Source organism: Carassius gibelio, chromosome B22 (assembly GCF_023724105.1).
Source record: "Carassius gibelio isolate Cgi1373 ecotype wild population from Czech Republic chromosome B22, carGib1.2-hapl.c, whole genome shotgun sequence".
NCBI classification, from domain to species: domain Eukaryota; kingdom Metazoa; phylum Chordata; class Actinopteri; order Cypriniformes; family Cyprinidae; genus Carassius; species Carassius gibelio.
In genome coordinates this window covers 23,233,991-23,256,441 of record NC_068417.1, presented here as the reverse complement: position 1 = coordinate 23,256,441, position 22,451 = coordinate 23,233,991, and the positions used below count along the sequence as shown (strand labels likewise).

General features: G+C 39.4%; 3 protein-coding genes and 1 long non-coding RNA gene across 6 annotated transcripts in view; 3 read left to right on the top strand and 1 right to left on the bottom strand.

Moving 5' to 3' along the window:
- Nucleotides 1-2,249: 2,249 nt before the first annotated feature.
- On the top strand, nucleotides 2,250-5,481 carry si:ch211-246m6.4 (transcription factor 15). The gene is made up of 2 exons (XM_052590577.1): nucleotides 2,250-3,210; nucleotides 3,459-5,481. Exons 1-2 carry the CDS (start codon nucleotides 2,665-2,667, stop codon nucleotides 3,489-3,491), a joined length of 579 nt encoding a protein of 192 aa, XP_052446537.1. The 5' UTR covers nucleotides 2,250-2,664; the 3' UTR covers nucleotides 3,492-5,481.
- A 32-nt stretch (nucleotides 5,482-5,513) lies between these two features.
- Nucleotides 5,514-10,680, bottom strand: bzw1a (basic leucine zipper and W2 domains 1a). The gene is made up of 12 exons (XM_052590576.1): nucleotides 10,550-10,680; nucleotides 9,770-9,842; nucleotides 9,504-9,680; nucleotides 8,488-8,582; nucleotides 8,311-8,376; nucleotides 8,063-8,198; nucleotides 7,872-7,981; nucleotides 7,103-7,273; nucleotides 6,828-6,974; nucleotides 6,606-6,744; nucleotides 6,315-6,437; nucleotides 5,514-6,231 (listed from the first exon to the last, which is right to left on the bottom strand). Exons 2-12 carry the CDS (start codon nucleotides 9,831-9,833, stop codon nucleotides 6,200-6,202), a joined length of 1,260 nt encoding a protein of 419 aa, XP_052446536.1. The 5' UTR covers nucleotides 9,834-9,842; nucleotides 10,550-10,680; the 3' UTR covers nucleotides 5,514-6,199.
- Nucleotides 10,681-10,960: 280 nt separating this feature from the next.
- On the top strand, nucleotides 10,961-13,034 carry LOC127986874 (uncharacterized). The gene is made up of 3 exons (XR_008160990.1): nucleotides 10,961-11,042; nucleotides 12,214-12,319; nucleotides 12,417-13,034. It is a non-coding gene; the product is annotated as an uncharacterized LOC127986874 (long non-coding RNA).
- A 2,005-nt stretch (nucleotides 13,035-15,039) lies between these two features.
- LOC127987428 (hatching enzyme 1.2-like) overlaps nucleotides 15,040-22,451 on the top strand; it is a 48,302-nt gene continuing 40,890 nt past the window's right edge. Inside the window, exons 1-5 of one of the 3 annotated variants that reach the window (XM_052589756.1) lie at nucleotides 15,040-15,136; nucleotides 15,217-15,295; nucleotides 15,416-15,556; nucleotides 15,640-15,757; nucleotides 15,860-16,415. In XM_052589756.1, coding sequence (XP_052445716.1) covers nucleotides 15,068-15,136; nucleotides 15,217-15,295; nucleotides 15,416-15,556; nucleotides 15,640-15,757; nucleotides 15,860-16,250 — 798 coding nt within the window. In that variant the 5' untranslated portion in view covers nucleotides 15,040-15,067 and the 3' untranslated portion in view covers nucleotides 16,251-16,415. Of the gene's footprint in view, nucleotides 15,137-15,216; nucleotides 15,296-15,415; nucleotides 15,557-15,639; nucleotides 15,758-15,859; nucleotides 16,416-22,451 lie in introns of those variants that run through there. The other 2 variants (XM_052589758.1, XM_052589753.1) reach the window with 2 other exon arrangements.

Below are 22,451 nucleotides of genomic sequence, written 5' to 3'. Positions count from 1 at the left end.
GGACAGGGTATCCTTTGTATGGTGACCTGTATTTAAGAGCGCTCCAAAACCCGAGAGCAAAAAACTGCCAGAGAGTTTTCATTGGAGCTTTGAAAGTGTTCTAATTTGTGAATCTAATCACACTCTTTCCAACAGTTTTAAAACAGGTGCTTAAAAGGTGTGCACAGAGCTTTATAATCTTGCTCCACAAGAAATCAGGCCTTTAAAATGCTAATTGGCACTCAGCTTCGTTCAACTGGAACTTGATTGTAAACTATGTCATACTCTCTATGTAAACTTGGAACTGCAAAACTGTTCAATGAAAATATGAATTGTTTCATGCTCTGCTTGCTTCCACAAAAGCGGGTATCCAGGAAAGTGTCTCTATGAGCCAATGCTTGTGTTTTGCAACTTACCAGGAGCTTTCACCTGCAAATTTAAGTGCCGTGCAAACTCTCGGAGGATTATAATGGCGTATCTTTGTTTTGCATTCCAGCAGGCACTCTTAAAGATTAGAGGTGATGCTGTCAGGATAAACAACACACCCACTGGAGTGTATGTTTGGGCCACGGGCAAGCTCATCCACACATGAACTTTGGGAATATTGTAATTTAAGTCTTCAGAAAGAACTCGAAGGTTAATCAAATTAGTGAAGAGCTGTCATGTGAATATATAAGAAGAATTCATTTGGACAAACTTACCAAATGGCTGAAAGGCTGTCGATAGTAATTTAGGTTTCAATGAAGCACTGACAAGTTCCACACATTAAGCTTTGATTGCTCATAGGTTCCACACTGGAAGCTCTAATAAGTTAACGGTGCATTGAAACCTATTTTTGTTTTCATGCCCAATTAGTTCACTTATTTTCTTGTCAATTCTTAGATGTGTGCTTCTTACCTTAAATCTCCAGTGGTGTGCTACTGGCATCTAGTGGTGGACACTGAAAAATATGAAGCTAGTGTCCTACTACTCAGTCTAGGGAAACCGTAGAATCTGGCTAAAGATAAAACTGTCATCAAGCAAGTTGTAAGTGTAACTAAACTTCTGCATAAACGACCATACAAACAAAGCAACAATGTAATGTAGGTATGGTGAACGCCAACTGATATTTTTACCGCCTCTAAAGATTGACGACAGTATGTGCGTGTGAGAAACAGGAACACACCTGGGCTGTTCAGTCAGACAGGGCATTCGAGAGGAACAGGATGACTAATAGACTGAAGCTGTAAGTCGTAACCATCAGAACTCAAACAAAAACTCTTTACATATTTCAGTTTGTGCATGTGCAATAAATGTAGAATATAAAATGTTTGCTTTTTTAAATTAAATTACAAAAAAATAAATAACTTTTCCATGATTTTTTTTTTTTTTTTTTTTTTTTACATGTACCTGCATGTACTTAAGGGAAATTGTACATATTTTGCCCATAAATATGCTTGTAACCAATTGCTTTAATATATAATTGGACTTGTAATCACTTATCTATCATGCAAATATGCTAGTTATAATATTACATGGCAAAAACATGTATCAGGCACCAACATTTCTGGTCTTCGAGGAAAACCAAGGAGTAATGGTCATTTTAAGGACCTGGCGGCAGCCATTTTGAAAAACGGGGCCTTTCTTGGAGTCAAACTTTGGTAAACTTTTAGTATGTTTAAGTACATTTGATACTACTGTAAACTACTGTAGAATTTTTTTGGGGTCAAGACATATTTGCAGCTGACTATAATAAGAGAGCACTCTTATACAGCACTAATGTTGTGAGCTACATAAAGCTTCTGTGGAAAAGACTCACTTGTTTGATTAGCACTTACATGGATTCTTGTGGTGGTGGTGTGGATGTTAAAACTTATAGCAAAATAGCTTTTCTTGTAGAAAACTTCAGAATACCAATGTTGAGTACGCCTTCAAGTAAGCAAAATGATTCCAGTTACTTAAAAAGTGGCACCAACTGATTTTGATACCTTTATTTGAGTCAAACAGTTTCCAAGAACTCTCTTCACAGTTATTCTCATGTCAAACAATTCTGTCAGATTTGAAACACTCACTAACTTTAAATCCCAACTGTGTCTCTCTCCTTTTGGACCTGGAGTGACCCACGGTCCATGTGATACAAATTTTACAGACAACGACAACAGTCTCCGTGTAAACTTTTTGGAGCTAAATTTAGCGCTTGGTCAAACAGAACAAGGTTGCTTAGCTATTGCGTACAAATTATTTAACTTACAAAGACTTTATAAGCCATGGAGAACGTGAAATGTTGAGCAAACAATATCAGGAGCAAGGGATGAATGGACGAGAACGAAGAGACGAAAACAAGGTCTTCTCAGGGAAGATAGATCAGATCACCATCCTGGCTTCCTGTTGACCTGCACAAGGTCACCCAGAATCCAAATGTTACAGACCAAAGGTGTAAAAAACACCAAAATCCCTGAACGTGTGTTGGTGCGTGCACTTATTTATATATCTTCAAAACGCCCTCCTTCTTTGGGACATGACAGGTGCCCCCCATCTCCACCTGTCCATCCTTTTCGACAGCCACATGGTGGCGGACAAATCCAGAAAGGGATCAGTCATTCAAGAAATGGCATGCTGAAGTGCCACGGGGCCACGGAAGATCTCTGGATACCGGATCAGACGCAGCTGCCCCCCGGCTGCTATTTTCACTCAGCTTAAAGTACCATGGGCAGCCAGCATCTACACCATGGACTACCCACAACTATCAGTCTATCTCTGCACGCCATGAAGTCCACCGTAGGGGAGTACGAGCATCCTGCACACGATACCCAGAGCTTGCCCTCCGACCCTGATGAGCTGGACAGTGGCAGCGAAAGCTCGGAGAAATCCACCGGCGCAGGAAGTCCCATGCAGGGCCACAGGGAGGCTGGGAGACGCAGAGGGTGTCATAGACTTTCAGGGGTGAGCAAACAACGTCAGGCAGCCAATGCTCGGGAGCGAGACCGCACACATAGCGTCAACACTGCCTTCACGGCTCTGCGTACCCTCATCCCTACAGAGCCAGCCGACAGGAAGTTGTCAAAAATCGAGACTCTGCGATTGGCATCGAGCTACATTTCACACTTGGCCAACGTGCTTCTGCTAGGGGAGGACTGCATGGACGGGCAGCCGTGTCTGAAATATCACAGCATCTTACAAAGCAACACCAACCTCAAAACTCCACCGGTTCGACCCATCTGCACCTTTTGCTTGAGTAACCAGAGGAAAATGGTGAGTTCTTGAAGGTGGTGAAACTATTAACTAGCCGAACCTTCCAGAAACTGACAAATTTGCTAATGTATTTGCATGCCAAACTTAATATTACTTGCCAGAAGTACCTTGCCTCTACCTTTTCCTGAATTTATCTCTTAGGAGATCAACTGCAATAATGCATGCCTATGTATTTTGCATAGAATTGTCGAACAATTGTTGTGTGGGTATGAATTATAACACTTTTCAATTATCATGTACTTCTGCAGCTTAGAGATGGGGAAAAGCACACAACTGCGTGACAGCAGAAGTTCTCCCGACTGTCCACTGCTACGTAGGAGCTCTCAACTTCTGAATGTTTACATGTAAAGAGACATTTTCTTGCACAGAGACAAAACACTGTTTTATGTTTTTTGTTTATCTCTGAGGACAGACAAAACAAGCGACAAGATGAGAGGCGAATATGCACTTTTTCTGCATGCGTGTCCACTTTATCAACTGTGTTTTGGTTCATGTAACCGGAGAATATGTGTAAAGTTGCACCTGGTGGGAGGCTATTTCAGTATCAGATATAGTAAGCAACACCATCCCTCGCCTTAAAAAACAGTCTTGTGTCTGCCTCATGCACGTCACATGATAGTAATTGAAACCTTGCGGTTTGCAGGGGTCGCTGTCAGTACAACAGCGGGTAAAAATCTCCTCCCCTCCCTCTTGTCTCCACATCTACGGCGGGACCACTATCCCAACATGGCTCTCAGAAGACTGTAAACAAGATTCTAACCTCAGCATGATCATTTGGGTTGGGCAAATACATGCACAGTATTTCATAATTAGAGAGACATAATCTAATATGTCTTGGGAACTGGTTTTTGGTCAAGGAATATGATCCCAAACAGGAACCCTGGGTTATATGATCCTGACCCCAAATGTTTTATAGCCTACCCTAAATCCTTGCGGTCATAATTTGAGAACACACTGGTGACAAAGTTGCATAGACTGTCGATTAGTAGTTCACACCCTTACAGACTCAGTAAGAGGGTACATCGAGGTAACTGTAACAACAAATGTTGTCATGCTTATGCTTCTGAATCATAAAACATCAGATTCAGTCTTGTAGATTTCACTTAACTTGCATGAAAGGAAGGCAATTTGAGCACAAATTTGAGTCCAACTCAAGACAGAAGCTTGTTGCATTACATGCAATCCAAGACATTTTTGTGCACACTTCATGCGTCAATTATGCAATCATTTTCCTCAACTATAGCTACGCACTTGTAATTTCTAGAAATGCATGCACAAAGCTATACTGATTCATGATATGTCAGGAAGTTTTTTTTTTTTTTCTCCATGTATGCATGGCTGGTCTTTTGAGAGGAAATCTGGCAATTTTACTGGGTATTGCCATGCTCTTGCTTGACTTGGAAGAAGAAAAAAAAAAAGTTTCAAAACCTTGAAAGGATTTTAGAAAGTGTGCAACAAATTGGCAAGCTGACTAAAGTCTAGGGGAATGGTCTTCGAGCGTGTGCTAAGCTCAAGTACACCACTAAAAACTCTAAATCATCTGCTGAACCTTGTTTTATCGTTTACATTAACAGAATTAGTAGGAATGACAAATTTGAGACTAACATTTACTGTGATTACAATTTATGTTCAGAAAACTGCATCTGCAATGTGAATGTTAAAGGTAGAATTTGTGTGTAAGTGTCAACATGTACCAACAGTTGTCCATATCCAAAAATGTTTACCTGCATGTCTTGCACAAACCAAAATTTCAGCTTACAGGCATGTCTGAATTTGCAGACTGTGTAGAATGACTCTTCCTTGCATTAAAAAGCAGTTATTTTTTCAATAATGAAAAAAAGTGCAATGGAAGTACCACAATGTACAGGAAATATTGCAATATGACAAGGCTTTTAGTAAGTTGTAAATATTTGCACTTTTTCCACAAAAAATGTAAAAGGTCAAAATACATTATATCAATATGGCTTATCCTTAAAGCATTTTGATCACAAGCCTGTCATATTCTAATACTTGAATTGTCCGCTCTTCTAAAAGTGGTCTTTTGCACATGCCAAACATCAGACAAGCGAATTAATAAGCTATTTAAATCAAGAATTTTTTGTACAAGAAAAATGTCTGTACTCATTACTTTCAAACCATTAAATCATTTTTGAAAAATGTTCTACAGGTATTTCAGCTTTGGATTTGAGGTGCCCCCTACTGGAAGTCACAGAAGGCATGCACATTTAAAATGGTGGACAAATCTGATTTTGCAATTGTAAAAAAAAAATACATTAGATAAAACAAGAACCGCACAAAGCATATACTTCTAGGTCTTTATTTCTTAAAAAAAAAGAAAAAAAAAAAGGTCAATTAGTTATTCAGATTAAAGAAATCTGTGACAAGATGGAGATACATCATAGAAGAGGTTGGGAGTCATTTAAGGGTCTTTACTGGGTGTTCAGCAAATTAAGTTTTTTAGCACTGTACAGTTTCATAGGCAGGGAACATAACGCTGACAGATGTTATGGGAGAAGGACTCAACCCTTTGGCAATAACGTCACAATGAGACAAGATGACCGTTTTTTCCCCCCTCTGTAGACACTGATCATGACAGAGCATGAAGGCATCAATCCCATATAGAAAAGAGCTTCTTAAAAGCAAACAAGGCAGCCTGATCTAACTCAATGGAATGTCACTTCATAAAGGAATCATAATTTAAGATGTCCAACCTTTCAACACTTAAAAGTTCCTTGAGTGAGTAAATAATTACAATGGTTGACCACAACATTTGTGCTATTTTAAGTGTAAACCTTAATATTAGAAAAATCTGTTAAAATTAACTATTTGTTATAAAGCCCTTAAATGACATCTAAATGTTATGGTTTGAAAAGAGGGAGGTAGAATAAAAAAAAAAAGCCAAAAAAAAAAAAAAAAAAAAAAAAAAAGGGCAAAAGAAAGTTAGAAAGACGAGCACTTCTGTATCAAAATATTATGCTGACATGGTGTTTTAGTCTCCCTCCTCTTCCTCAGATTCAGACTCTGAAATAAACGAACAAAAAAAGACTTGACACTTTTTATCTGAAAGTTTCAAAAGAAAAAAAAAAAGAAACGAACATTCTTACCCTCCTCAGCGTTCTTCAGCCACTCTACAAACTTCTTCATCTGCTCGAGGAAGACGCTCTTTCCTTTGGCCATGTGGGCTTCTGTGTACCACTTCAAAATGACCTCCTCGCTCAGAACATCAGCTACAGGCGAGACAAAAATACATCTTTAAATCACTTCAAAGCACTTTAACCAGACGTAACACCTCTGTGTAGCATTGCACAGGCCAATTAACATTTATGCATAAAAACTACCACAGTGAAGCAACCTTAGGCGTATAGTTTAGAAAAGATCGGCTGTTGAAGACACACCTTTGTAAAGGAGCACCACAATCTTCTGGAAGGCCTTCATGAAGTGGATGTTGTCGTAGCAGTACTCCTGGATCTTCAGCAGGAGGGTGAGCTCAGACAGGCCCTGGGAGGTGAAGGCCTTCAGCAGTGGGCTGTATTGCTGCAAAGAGAGTTAGAAGAATTACTACCACTAACTTGAGAAGTACTGCAGATCAATAAAGCTTTCAGAAGCACCATAGAGACCTTCAAGAGTTTGATGGCTTGCTCTGTGACGAGCTCCTCCTTTTTATTCCACTCGACGGAGCTCATGACGCTGGTCCACACGATGCCGATCATCGTCTGCTCCGAGATGCTCGTTTTCTTCATCTCTTCACGAACATAGGCAATGATCTGGAAAAAGACAAATCGGTCAAATACAGGCACAATAAACCTCCAAAGCCAAAATACAGATAGAAATCATTTTATTTTTAAATGTGCCCAATTTTAAATAGTCCCATCCAGAAAAGGCAGAAACTGACATCTTTGAGGGTCTCGCCGCGAGACATCTGCTCTTGCAGTTCTTTCTGAAGTTCTTTGCGCGCCCCAATGGACTGCTGGTTGCGAGCGAAGTCCGAGAGCTCTTTCAGCCCAGCGTCGGTGAAATATTTTGAGAAGTGTTCGCAGCTGCGCTTGTTGGCAGGGAACAGCTCCTGTTTTGGGCAAAAGAGGAACAGGTTACATCAACATGAACAAATTATGAGAGTAGTTCAACATTAGTTGAGGCTGCAAACACAGTAAAAATGACAGATTTGAGTTTATTCTTGTGTAATTTGCTTTTGTCAGTTTTTACTTTATAACTTAGTTACTCGATTTTTCACTATTTTAACATGATATTGATGTAACATTTACATGGAAATGCAACGTCTGATTTTAAAATGGGGTTTAAATGAAAATTTTTGATTTAAGTTTTCAGTTGATATATAACTTCTGATGATTTCTAAAATGTCAGAGAAAAAAAAGCAATGAAGGTGTCTTAACAAAAGGTCAAAACTCCTGTTATAATGTAGATTTTTGAGCGTGCACTCTTGTCATAAATTGATTACTTCTCTTACATAATTTAACAAAAAAAAAAACATTGGTAAAATATATATTTGGGAGTCTTGGACCTTTCCAACGATATCGAGTTTGTCAAGATTAGATTAGATTTAATTGTAATATAGTGAAGAAAATGTAGGCATCCCGTATACGGGACGACAGTTTAAGGGTTTAGTGCTTCATCTCAAACTGAGGCTGTAGTACAAGACTTACCATCAGCCTGTTGTCCATGCCAACTTTACGCAAGCTAGCAGCAACGGAGTTGATGTCTTTTTCGCTGATCCAAGATTTGAACAGTTTCACAGCGAAGGCGGCAGACACCCCTGCAATAAAACCCAGACAACAAATCAGTTACAACTTCTTCACGCTGCTAGTCTTCAGTCATTACACAGGTCTGTCATTACCTTCCTTGACCAAGTTCTCATTAAAGAGGCTGCTCAGGATGGAAGCTGATATATTGCCATTGGCCAGCAGGATCCCGGTAAGCATGGCCAATTTATTCCTCTCGGACTCTGTGAACCCTTTTAAAAACAGCAGCAGCTGTAAAAAAAAAAAAAGGTGATGACACCATGGGACTTTCCAAAATGCACTACGACAGACTTTGTTTGACTAACAAATACGCTGTAATCCTTAGTTCAAAAATTTTTCTTACCTTCTTGATCTCCTCTTCAAACCCTTTCTCCAGGTACTTGTAACGCCTGATCAGCTTGTTAAAAACCTAAGACACAAGGTGAACATGTCCAGACTTGTAAATAGGAAGCCAGTGAGTACAAATGGCACCCGTCACGGTGATATTAATCCAGAACAAGCTCCAAAACGAGACTAATACCTGAGCGTAAGCCTGCATGGTCTCCAAATCTTCACTTGCCGTGAAGAGGCAGTACTCCGTACGGGTCAGGTCATCAGATAGAGTCCCCCCTGGTGCTATATGAAAAAAAAAGAAACAATTATGATTTTTATACATACATATACACACACACACATGTATGTGTGTAATATATATCTATGTATTATTTGAGGTTTACTTTTTATATTAAATATTTTCTAATAGTGTGTGTATATACTTCATTTGACTAGTTTTTTTTTTTTTATATGAATGCATGTGTGTGTGTGTGTATATATACATACACACACACACACATACATGTATACATACACGCAAAAGTAATCTATAAATTGTAGATTTAAAAGTATATTTATAGCATATTTAAAAAAATTTCACTACTAACTGATCTCTGCTTCATTAGTTTGCACATTTTGTCGCAAACGTTGATATGCCTTCAAAACAGCTGGTAAAAGAGTGGCGCGATAACGTGTGTCATCACTACGCCACACTCTTTACTACATTAGTCCTGGCTTTTGTTCACACAGCGCTCGTTCCGGGACTGAACCCGGCAATGTTACTAGATCCCCAACCCGGGACCAATCCCCCAATCAATCCCGGGATGTGTTTGCGTTCACACAGAAGGCGATCGATCCGGCAATGTTCTGGGACCAACATGCAAGTGTGAAAGGGGCATAAGATGTGGAAATATAGTAATAAAAAAAAAATTCTAGACGTACATTTCATGTTTACAGAATATTTCATATTCTGTACTTACTGCGTATTGCACTTCTGGTTAGATGCTAACTGCATTTCGTTGCCTTGTACCTTACATGTGCAGTGACGGTAAAGTTGAATCTAATCTAATCTATGTATAAATATTAGCAAAAACATATTTTAGAAATACTTCAGCATTAAGCAAAATAAAATTAAAGTAAAACTAATACAATTGTAGATTTATACACATTTATATAAATTAGAAAAAAAAAACAATTAATACCAGCCCACTGACAGGTGCTTACCCAGCATCCCTCCAGCCACCAGGATGTCGAAGAGTGTCTCAGCATACCGGCGGTAGTCGAGCTTGGCGCCAGAGGCATCGAGGAACTTCGCGACCGCTTCCAAATCTGTGCCAGTTTGGTTCAAGCCTTGAACAATACTTTCTTGAAACTGAGTAGGGTCAAATCTCTCCTTTTCATCTGCGGGGAAACAAGGGGAAAGTTTCAAATGAGAGGCACCGCTTCCAAACATTGCTATGATAAAAAGTGTCTTAGTCTACAAAACGTACCTCTTTTCCTAGTTTTAAAACGCTGGCCGGTAAGCGTTGGCTTTTGCTGCTTTTGATTATTCATAAAAGACACCTGCGAAAACAATGAAAAGTGTTAGTGAATATGATCCATATCATTGAAGAGCACAAAGAAACCACATGTAGATGTGGCAGGACATTTCCAAACACAAAGCCATCGATAGGTTTCAGAAAGATATATATTTTTTTTTTAAAAAACATCTTAAAAACTTCATAAATGACCTAAATATGTAATGGACTGTTTCAACAGCAGATCAATATGAACGTGGCAATTAAAAAGTCAGATTGCATCGCGAGCAAGTTTATCATGACACCAATCTATGCTTAAATAAATAAATACATATAGCTGTATAAAAGCCTATAAACTGAATTCAAACATTATTTTAGAGGTCTGGACTGCAACTCACGCGCTGGTCTCGCGCTAAAGCTATCCGGCTAAAATGAGGCCTAATGTCAACCGGTCCAAATCGGTTTAAAAAGAAAGAAAAAAACTATAAAAATCACAATTTAATAGTATTTCAGGTTCAAACGGCAGCGATGTTAATAATTAATAGAGTAACGTTATATAAATAAAAAAGGACCAAACATGGTATTTGTTTTTATAAAATTCCATCATGTTGCTTGCTCCGCCATCGTGATTTAAACAGCTGATCACAAACGTGAGCCTAAGAACGGCCATCCTTTAAAAACACGGGCTTACAACAACTCCAGACATAGCGGTGTTCGATTTTTATACGTATTTAAAATATATGGAGGGCTTACCGAAATGAATGCAGATAAAAAACGGCTTTTTGAACCCAAGAACAAAGCAAGACAATGGCAGGTCCGAAACCAACACGCGAAACCCTCCCGGATGGCAAGAGGCTGCTGCGCCTGCGCGGAAGAAGAACTGGAGGAAAAACAAATGGATCGGTCCATTATAGGGGAGTCGGGGAGTTAGAGAGGTGGCATGTTGATAAAATCGCGTAAATTATAGAGTTTAAACTTAATTAAAATTACTTTTATATATTAAATATATAATAGAATATACGTAGAGTATATCATTTGCTCGTGTTACTGCTTGTGTGGAAGTGTACAAAAAACAGATCCCCCCTCTCTGCTGACAGTGGTTCGTCAGAGCGATTCTGGTCATACCATTGCAATGAGAGGTGTGCTTTCTTTATCGCCAAAGAGCAAGCCATAAGCGTTCAATTGTGTGGGGTCAATTCGCAAACAAACTTGGGATTTTCTTGTAATTTATAATTCGGAGTTTATGGTAAATATATGACTTTATTTGCTTAACATGATACAGGTAGGATTTCACACTGAAACACTTTTTTCCGTATTTCATGTCCCTTTTTTAAGTAAGTCTTTTTTGCAAAATAAACACCTTTATGATGCAATACTACCAGCTCACTAATAAAAAACCCCACAAACAATATAAAATTAAGTTGAAACAGTTGTTGTTTAAGCAGTAGAGAGTATTTATGGTTTTGGGAAACACCAGATCTCCTTCAATCAAGACTTCAGTTCAGAAGATCCTGTATTTGAAGAGAAACATACTGATGAAATTGAACATATTTAAACATCTTGACCACATTCATTTATTGCATATTGTTTTACATATTTATTTTTTATATCACTTGTTTTTATTTTGTTGTTTTTGTCATGTGTCACCCAGTTTGTGCACTGTAAGGTTTCTTTCACTATAAGACAATTCCCATGTGCGTTTAAACATAGTTGGCAATAAATTCTGAAGTTTACATGGATTTTAAGTGCATCGAAACAATGGAGTGCAGGGATGTTTCTGTATATGTAAGTGTCACCATATACAGTTTTCCCAGAATTATCATTAAAAGTTAAGACCTTTTTTTTGCATGGAATACCTTTTAAAGACACCCACACTCATACTATACCACAAGAAGAAATAAATAAATGAACACATACAACTGTCAACCTGAGCAATAATATTTTTTTTACAATACCAACTTTTTCTCCACCATACTTTTGTGAACCTATTATTTAGACATATCTCCGATCTAGAGCAATCAAGTACAAGGGACAGTAATTGAACGTCTTCCTCAAGAAACAGATCTTTCAAATCACTATATTGTCAGAGTATTTAGTTTAGATCAACAATCTGAAGTGATCATTTAAAGAACAACAAGATTCAAAAATGAGAAATTATCAATGCAGTGTTGATTATTTCATAAGATTATTTTAGTCTGATTATTACAAAGCAAAAGAGATCTAGTGTTTCCCATAACCATAAATGCTCTCTACTGCTTTAACAACAATTGTTTCTGGAAGAAAAACTCTAATAACATAGTGGAGGTCCCTTACATAGTGATTTCATAGTAAATTCTGTGAGTGAATCTCCTTCATTCATTGAACATGTCTCTGATTCATGTAGATCTCATTTTAAATCTGTTGTCTTTTGTTTGCAGCCAGTTATGACAGATCAGTGATTGTGAACAATCACTCCAAAAACTGCATCGACTTTGTGGTCAGATCAACTCAGGCCGACTACATCAGTATTGAGAAGAAAGATGGGTGAGAACAATCATACAATATCAGAAGGACACTGTTTTACAACACAACTTTAAATCAGGTTGATATTGTATAATGTCTCTTGTTTCTCTCCTCTCAGGTGCTACTCTTCTCTTGGCAGAACTGGTGGCAAGCAGGTGGTCTCGTTCAACACAGCATCGATCAGCATGAGCTCAGTGATGCCCTGGGCTTCTACCATGAGCAAACCAGGAGAAGTTGTGACCAGTACGTCAAGATCATCAAGATCATAAATGCAACATTTTCTCATGAGAGCCAGATTCATATTAAAGAGGACAAGATTTTATTAGTCATCTTTTTCTCATCGTTCATTATTTTAAAAAATCCAATTAAATAACTAAAAGAAAATATAGATTTTAATTTTTTCGATAAAAGCCTAAATGTTGTTATTTTAGGTTTCTGTTATAGTTTCAATGGTAGATACCAGATAGATATAGTAAGCACAAGTACATTATGTGTACATTTTCATTATTAAACATTGTGTTGGAGAGAAGTCGTCTTCCATCACTGTTTTTATTATGTTCTTATTGCTCTTATGCATTTTATAATATTTACATAGGGCTTGCTGGTTGATGGCAGGGTCTTAAAGTAGCTTAAATTAGAAGGGGAGCTCTAATTTTAGCTAAATTTATGGAAATGTTTGTGAAAAATTATGTAAAATTATTTTTTACACACTCACACCGAGAGTATGGAAAATGGAGCACAGCTGGAGGAAAACAAAACTAGTGGTATTTCGTATTGCTTGGTGGGAAAGTAAACTATCCTAAATAAAAGCATTAAAAACTGCTAGATCTGATTACTTTTTGTCTCTTTTAGAAGAAACCAAACATAACCCCAGGTATTTATTCAATACAGTGGCTAAATTAACGAAAAATAAAGCATCAACAAGTGTTGACATTTCCCAGCAGCACAGCAGCAATGACTTTATGAACTACTTTACTTCTAAGATTGATACTATTAGAGATAAAATTGTAACCATGCAGCCATCAGCTACAGTATCTCTTCAGACAGTACACTATAGATCCACTGAGGAACAGTTCCACTCATTCTCTACTATAGGAGAGGAAGAATTGAATACTTGTAGAAGAACTTGTTAAATCATCTAAACCAGTGTTTCTCAAACTTTTTCAGCCCAAGGACCACTTTATCTTCCAATTCTTTTCTGAGGACCACCTAACAGAATCCCACTCTAACACGCCCCCCAAAACCAACAAAATAGGAAGGATAAGCTAAATTTACATTTAATATGCAACAGTTTCAAGTCAGAAACTAATTATTCAAACACAAATGCAATGATATGATCAGAAATTATTATATTAATGTTTATTTAATTTGAAAAAGTAAATGTGAAATGAGTTGCAGCTTAATATGAACAACAAACTGCACATGTGGAAAAAAAAACTGCAATTAAACATACTGTAACAGCCTAGGTCCCACTTGCCAACATGCCATTCCAAAGAGCCATTAGTTTAAAACTGAGGTGGTGGGTATAGGAAGTCTATGGTTGTAACTAGGTAACAATAAAATGATGAAAAGAATGTTCCCCTCAATGTCCAATATCACTGAAATTACTGGGATTTTACACATGAAACAAAAACTAGTACATTACAAAACTAATAGATCTGTGTATTTTAGATTTTGAGATTTCCATCTAAAACTTAAAGTGAATATTAATGAGACGGGTGGTGCTGCTTATCACACATCAGTTTCTGAATGTCTGGCTCCAAAGAGGATAGTTTCAGTCTCATACTAGACTCCACGTTTAGTCTGTTGTGCTGTTTTGTTTTCAAACCAACCAGTGTGGAAAACCCAACTTCACAGTCCTATGGAGTTGGGAAGGGCATGAGCACTTTGAGGGCAGATTCTGCAAGTTATTAAAACAGAATTGCAAGAACTGTTTCGCAAGTACATAAAAAATCTGCTTAATTGACGATTTTAAAAACACTTGACTAGTTTAGGTCATTTTTTCGCGGACCACTAGGGGGCGATCGCGGACCACACTTTAAGAATTACTGAGCTAAACCAACAACATGTGCACTATGTTAGACCCTATTCCATCTAAGCTCATAGAAAAGGTGTTTCCAGAAGTCAAAAATCCCCTTCTGACTATTATTAATTCCTCATTGTCATTGTCATTTTGCCTTTAAACGGGCTGTTATTAAGCCTTTCAAAAAACCACCACTTGACCCCAAAGAAGTTCGACACTATTGACCACAACATTCTTTTGCATAGACTAGAAAACTTTGATGGCATTAATGGAAGTTCATTAGCATGGTTTAAATTGTACTTCTATGATGTTTAAATTAATTACATTTAATTTAGATCAAGAAAATCCACACTATACATAAGGGTGAACATCTGAAGAACTAACATCGGAAAGACCAAATAAACATTTTGTCCAATTATTATACTGCATCCAAACTACCTAAACTACTTTTTCTTTTCAGTGCTCAATATTCTGTGGACCCTCCTGTATGCTACAATTGTGGGACTTTAGTGTTAAAACCAATATATAATGTAAAGTTTTCTGTTTCTGCAAGGATTTGGACTAATAGGTGAGGTCAGAGTTTCTTCCCTTTGGTTACACACATTAGTCTTTGGACACTAAGTCTCTACACATAATCCACCAGCAGAACCACCTACTCAGGTGAATATAAAGTCCAGGTCTGACAGCACAGAGACAGCAAAGCTCAGCACAGAAGCATCCTGAACATTTATATACACTGAGACAACATGGACACAAGAGCCTCCCTCTCCATCCTGCTGCTGGTGTTTGGCGTCTCACAGGCGTCTTCTCTCATGGTAAAATCCATCTAGTCTTTTCCTTAAATTATGAATGTTCCTCAAATAAGTCATTTTATCATCTCTGTTTCTGCCTCCAGGAGGAAAGGTTTGAAGGAGTGTTTGTGTCAGAGCCTGAACCTCTGGACATCACTACAAGGATTTTGGAGTCCAATAATGGTCAGGCACCTTGTAGATTCCTTGTAAATGCATCAGTGTTTCAGAAAATAAGGGTAAAAAACAGTCAAGATGTATAAATAGGTTTTAATATTTCATAAATATGTTTCTCTTTAAATACAGGATCTTCTGAAGTCTTGATTGAAGGAGATCTGGTGTTTCCCAAAACCAGAAATGCTCTCTACTGCTTTAACAACAACTGTTTCTGGAAGAAAAACTCTAACAACATAGTGGAGGTCCCTTACGTCATGAGCAGTGAATTCTGTGAGTGAATCTCCTTCATTCATTGAACATATCTACGATTCATGTAGATCTCATTTTAAATCTCTCGTCCTTTTTGTTTGCAGCCAGTTATGAGAGATCAGTGATTGCGAACGCCATGTCCACCTTTCACTCCAAAACCTGCATCCGCTTTGTGGCCAGATCAACTCAGGCCGACTACATCAGTATTGAGAACAAAGATGGGTGAGAACAATCATACAGCATTAACAAGAAACATTTATCAGTCTTTATTTATATAAATAAATAAATAAATAAATAACCTCTTTACTTCTTCTCTCCTCTCAGGTGCTACTCTTCTCTTGGCAGAACTGGTGGTCAGCAGGTGGTCTCCTTCAACAGGCAAGGCTGTGTGTATAACGGCATCGTTCAGCATGAGCTTAATCATGCCCTGGGCTTTTACCACGAGCAAACCAGGAGCGATCGTGACCAGTACGTCAAGATCAACTGGCAGAACATCTCTCCTGATATGGCCTACAACTTCCAGAAGCAAAACACCAACAACCAAAACACTCCATACGACTACGGCTCCGTCATGCACTATGAAAGAACAGCCTTCGCCATCCAGCCCGGGCTGGAAACCATCACACCCATTCCTGATAGAACAGTGCAAATTGGACAGAGGCAGGGAATGTCCAACATCGACATCCTGAGGATCAACAAGCTGTATGGATGTTGAAGATGACACGTTTCACACAACCAATGCACAATATCAGGATAGTTAATATGTAGATGAAAATTGGTGTAAGGTTATGTTTTTGTCTTTTGATGGTGTTGAATTTCTGAAATGTGTGTTGGGAAAAATAAAGCTAAACTGCAAGACAAACTCATGTTTTCTTTATAATTCAGTGTCACATTGATTATGTGCTTGATTATTATAGATTAGAAAAGGAGGGCCAATCACTGCTTAATACCTGGAGTATATTAGTGCTCAATTCTCTGTTTTATTTTCGCAGTTGATGTTCCATATTCAGGGAATCTGTCCCTTAAAAACTTTAGCCCGATATTAATAAAATTACTGATATACAGTTTAAAATTAACCTTCTCTGAATAATTGTGTAAATTACATTCCCTTCATGATGCATGCTATATCATTTTTAATGTGCAACGAATATCATGTTTGATTGTCCTACTATGTAAAAGTGTTAATATTTTCACAGTGGAAAATGTGAAACACTACCAGGGTTTTTAAAATCATATCTGCTACTTGTCACTCATAAGCTTTTGTGTCAACGCTACTCATGTCTCAATCATCAAATTAAATTGCAAGTTATTTTTGCTAATGGAAGTACTGTTAGGTCCAAATATATATTTGGAAACAGGAAGTATTTTTATTTTTTTAGCTGTTGACCAAAACACATTCAAGTCACAGTTATGGTTACAGTTATATAATTGTAACAATAAACTCAGGTTTGGCTGTGTTTGAAGGAAGGAGACCGGTGTACTGAGTCGGGTCGGTGTCGGGTCGGGTCGGTGTACTGAGACTCGTGGGAATTTATTATAAACTCAAAAACAAACAATTTCGCACCACACACGCATACACTTCTTTCACTTCACGGTTTTCAATTTACAGTGCTTTCTTCTCTCTGGCTTCCCGGTCCCACGAGTCCTCAGCTCTCTCGCCGTCTCTCAGCTGTCTTAAATACTGCCTCCCCACGCTAATCACAGCAATCAGAACCAGGTGTAAGTCGTTTTCCACTTGACCCACTTACCACCACTCGTTTCCTTGCCTTCTCTCCCGTCGCAGACCTCGCTGAACCACGCCTCCCGTGCCACAATAATGAATACTGGATTAAAGTCAGTGCCCCTCTCTCGACATTTTCCTTATACGATGCTCCAGCAAAGCCAAAAGTATTGTGAAGGACCCCACCCATCCTTCCCCAACAGTCTCTTCCATCTCCTTTTATCAGGAAGACTGTGTTACAGCATCAGAGCCTGCTCCGCCAGACTTCTCAACAGCTTTTTCCCCAGGCTGTAAGAGCCCCGAACTTTAATCACCCACCCTCCTCTGAAACCCCATACAAACCCCTCCCTCCCCATTATAAGCATGAGCATATTACTGTACACCTTTTGGTTGTAGTCTTCTTTTGTTTCAGATCACTTTCATAACCTCTATCACTATCATAACCTCATAACCAAGCTAGAGTATAGATGTCTGACAGCCATATTTACACAATTACTACTATTCGCTTTTAAAGACATTACGAAGTGTCTTGTCTATGTAATTCTAAACTGATGGTTCTGTGGGGTTACTGTTAACACATATGTATGTTCAATTAATTTTGGAGCAAGAACCCCCATAAGGAACCATACCGGCAAGGATAAATTGTGTTCAGTAAACTCAAGTAACTTGCCAAAGTGGTCCTGTCTGAACTAGTGTTATATCCGTGTTTCTGTTTTGTCTCTAATATTGTTCTGCTTTTATCACTAACCCAATGATAGTGTCACGGATTTGTCAGGTCCTCCTGCATTCACAACCAATTGCACCAGATCACAATCACCTGTCTTTTAATTTGCAGCTCCTGTCACTCCTCATCACACACTCACTACAAAGGCCAGCCACAAACACCAAGACACTGTCTGGTCTCCTCTATGTTGCCTAGAGTTACTGTGTAGAATAAACCTGACTCTCTCTTACCCCTTGGAGAATTATATCATCATCGTCAAGTGGATACTTTAGAAAAACAACTACCTTTCTACTTCTGGTGGCTCTGGAGTGTGTCTGTGTGCCTGCGGCATCTCCCTGGACTTCCATTCATCTCTCATTTGCTAAATATTCCCATCCTTCTATGGCTAGAACAGGTCCGTGGTGCTAACATTTTTACAAAATTTGATTTACTTAGTGCCTATAACTGAATCAGAATATGTGATGGTTACAAGTGGAAGATGGCGTTTGAGACCCATACTGGCCACTGGGAATACTTAGTGATGCCATATGACCTCGTCAACGCACCGTCCGTGTTCCAAGATTTCATGCGTACCATATTTTGTGATCTGCTGAACCGCTTTGTAATTGTCTACATTGATGATATTCTCATCATTTCTAGTTATCCTGTTGCCCATATCCTGCATGTGAAAGAAGTCTTGGAACGGCTACGTTGACACACCCCTCTTTATCAAGGCTGAGAAATGTGAGTTCCATAAATCAACGATTAAATTCCTTGGCTATGATATGTCCAAACGTGGAGTGAGTATGGATGAGGGGAAGGTCGACACCATTAAGAACTGGCCAAAACCAACCGCAGTGAAAGACGTTAAAAAATTCCTATGGTTTGCCAACTTTTACCACAGATTCATCAGGAACTACAGTGTCATTGTCGCCCCACTGACATCGGCGTTAAAGGGTGAGCCCAAACATTTGAACTGGAGTGACGAAGCAGATATGGCATTTAACAGTGAAGAAAGCTTTCTGTGAGGCACCCGTTCTAATTCATCCTGACCCTAACAAGTATTTTACTGTTGAAGTCGATGCTTTCTCTACAGGTGTCGTAGCTGTACTTTCCCAGCAACAGGGGAACCCATGCCATCTTCATCCTTGTACCAATTACTCCTACAAGTTCAACCCGGTGGAGAAGAATTATGACATCGGTACTGACAGATCATAAGAACCTGAAGTATCTATGCAAGGCAAAGAAACTAAACCCTCAACAAGCCAGGTGGGCCCTCTTTTTTACAAGTTTTAATTTCACCATCTCGTATCGCCCGGGGAACAAGAACTGTAAGGGTGATGCCCTGTCTAGACTGTTTTCCTCAGAGGATGACACCTCACCTCCGAAACCATCCTGCCTGAAAAGGTGTTTGTATGTCCTATAGAGTGGGGTAAGGAAGACACCATCCCCGACATTCCAAATGCTCCGCCAGGTTGTCCAGTTGGTCTCAAGTACGTACCCTTGCAACATCGGACACCGCTAATAACCAAAGCTCATGTCTCTCCAGGCACTGGTCATCCCGGCATCCATCAAACCCTCTCGGTGCTAAAACATTGCTTCTGATGGCCCAACATGGCAGAGGACATCAGAAGGTTTATGAGGGGGTGTAAAGAGTGTGCAATGGCGAAAACACCTAAAAATCTGCCCTCTGGAAAACTCCATCCTCTTTATATCCCACGTCGTCCCTGGTCACATCTCGAAGTGGACATTGCCACAGATTTGCCCCCATCTCGAGGTAACACCTGTATATTCGTGGTGGTGGATTGATTTTATAAAATGCTGAGACTGATACCCCTTAAGGGATTACCGATTGCCATGGAAAGTGCTGAACTTTTATTTCAACATGTGTTCAGATATTTCGGCATCCCTGAGGACATAGTTTCAGATAGAGGACCACAGTTCATCTTTCTAGTGTGGAAATCATTCTTCAAACTTCTTGATGTGTCCATAAGTCTCTCCTCAGGCTATCACCCCCAGACCAATGGCCAAGTGAGTCGCTTCCTCCAAACATTCTGCCATAGCCACCAGTGCCCGGTTGCATGAAAATCCTTAAGTGAGGGTTTCCCTGAGGGAGAAAAATTCCCTGAGGTAAGGGATTTCATTAAGAGCATTGCAAGAAACCTCTTAACTATTACCCTTACCTAAGTGTTTATACTAAGTGTTTCACAGTAGTTTCTGACAACATACTGCAAAGATTGCTGCGGTTGCTATAGTTACTACCTCTAACAGTAAACAAAACATAAAGAACCAAACCCTTGCTAAAATCACACTTGTATTAATATTTTTTTGCTATGGAGAGTACAAACATAACAGAAAACCAAAAAACGTAAACCAAACTGGACAGAGGACGAAAAGGGAATTATTGTTTTCGTAAGTGGTTATAATAATAATAATAATAATACTTTTCAGCCTTTCATCAACCATTCATCGTCTCCAAGGGATTATTACGATCATTAAAAACATGCCTTGGTATTTCCTCCTCTTCAATTAACACTAAATCAGCTACGTATTTTGAGTTTAAGTTGACTTAAGGGAGCTGTTTTGGTCCCTTAAATTTATTAAGGTGAAATGGTCACTAAGGAATTTGTAGCAACGCTTAAGGGAACACAGATGATTAAGGGGAAAAACTTAATAACAGCCTCAAGTTCCTTAAGGAAACCCTTAGGGTTTTTTTCTTGCAACCCAAGTTTCACTAAGGGTACCCTTAACCTCATATCTAAGGGATTTCTTAGCTTAAGGAATTTCATGCAACCGGGCACAGGACTCTTGGAGCCAGTTCCTGCCATGGGCCGAATATGCACAAAACTCTCTTCGCCAACAGACCACCGGCCTCTCCCCCTTTCAGTAGGTGCTCAGCTATCAACCGCCCATGTTCTTGATGACCGAGGAACCCAGTGAAGTAACATCTGTACAGCACTGGTTCCGAGAGAGCGAGAGGGTCTGGGACTCAGCACACCATCATCTCCAGACAGCTGTTCGTCGCAACCAGTGGCAGGTGGACGCTAGACGTGCCCTGGCACCCAAATTCAAAGTCGGGGAAAAGGTGTGGCTATCGACACAGAACATTCGTCTCCCCCTGCCCTGCCGGAAGCTGAGACCCAAGTATATAAGACCATTCATCGTCATCAAGGAGGTCTATCCGGTAGCCTTCCAGCTCTGTCTCCCTCCACACTACCGGATTCACCCCGTATTTCACGTTTCACAACTCAAGCCACCACCCCCCCCACCTCTTGACGAAGAAGCCACCATCTACACCAGTGGTTCCCAAACCTGTCCTGGCGTACCCCCAACACTGCACGTTTTCTTTGTCTCCCTAATTAAACACATCTGATTCAACTCATCAGCTCATTATCACATGGGTTAATGAGCTGATGAGTTGAATCAGATGTGTTTAATTAGGGAGACAAAGAAAACGTGCAGTGTTGGGGGTACGCCAGGGCAGGTTTGGGAACCACTGATCTACACCATCCGGCAGCTCCTGGACTCCAGGTGTCTGGGTGGCCCGCTGGAGTACCTGGTAGATTGGGAAGGTTTCGGTCCCCAGGAGCACTCTTGAGAACCCTGGGACGACATCCTCAATCCAGAGCTCCTGCGGGACTTTTATCTTGCCCACCCTGGTAAACCCAGCACCAGACCCAGAGGCAATCCTCCCGGCGTAAGAGATCTCTGCGTTCCTCATGAGCGGACACTCAGGGCGGTGGTACTGTCACAGATTTGCCAGGTCCTCCTGCACTCACAACCAATTACCCCAGATCACAATCACCTGACTTTTAATTTGCAGCACCTGTCACCCCTCATCACACACTCACTACAAAAGCCAGCCACAAACTCCAAGACACTGTCCGGTCTCGTCTATGTTGCCTAGAGTAACTCTGTGGACTAAACCTGACTCTCTCTTACCCCTTGGAGAATTCTCTCCTCAATTGTCAAGTGGAAACTTTGGAAAACCAACTACCTTTCTACTTCTGGTGGCTCTGGTGTGTGTCTGTGTGCCTGCAGCGTCTTCCTGGACTGCCATTCATCTCTCATTTGCTAAATATTCCCATCCTTTCTAATAATTCAATTCAATAAATTCAATTCTAATAATTCAATTCAATAAACTGTCCTGGCTTTGATTTGACATCTGTCTCCGTTATCTTCTGTGTGTGACACATAGCTGCTTTACGGAGCTTAGTTTCTAGTTCTAATTAAGTCTAGCAATTTCTTGTTGCCTTGTTTGCTGTTTCCTTATTCCTGCCTGAGTATCTTGGATTAACCATTGTCACAATTTTTTTTTCAGAGATTAAGGAAAATGTATCAATATAGCTGATATCATAATAGGCTCATTAAAAACATTTTTTCATTGCATAAACAAAATAATTTATCATCTGAACTACAAAGAAAAATACACAACTGTAAAATAACATTTTAAAATCAATTCAAGTTTATGTGTATAGTGATTTTTACATTAC

What these genes read in the sequence shown, in the direction of transcription:
- bzw1a (XM_052590576.1), bottom strand. Translation starts at nt 9,833, where the DNA reads ATGAATAATCAAAAGCAGCAAAAGCCAACGCTTACCGGCCAGCGTTTT. An exon ending in TGAGAACTTGGTCAAGGAAG is followed by an intron (nt 7,982 to 8,062) that starts GTAATGACAGAC and finishes GTTTTATTGCAG; the next exon opens with GGGTGTCTGCCGCCTTCGCT. An exon ending in AAGCCATCAAACTCTTGAAG is followed by an intron (nt 6,745 to 6,827) that starts GTCTCTATGGTG and finishes CTCTCTTTGCAG; the next exon opens with CAATACAGCCCACTGCTGAA.
- si:ch211-246m6.4 (XM_052590577.1), top strand. Translation starts at nt 2,665, where the DNA reads ATGGGCAGCCAGCATCTACACCATGGACTACCCACAACTATCAGTCTA. An exon ending in TGAGTAACCAGAGGAAAATG is followed by an intron (nt 3,211 to 3,458) that starts GTGAGTTCTTGA and finishes GTACTTCTGCAG; the next exon opens with CTTAGAGATGGGGAAAAGCA.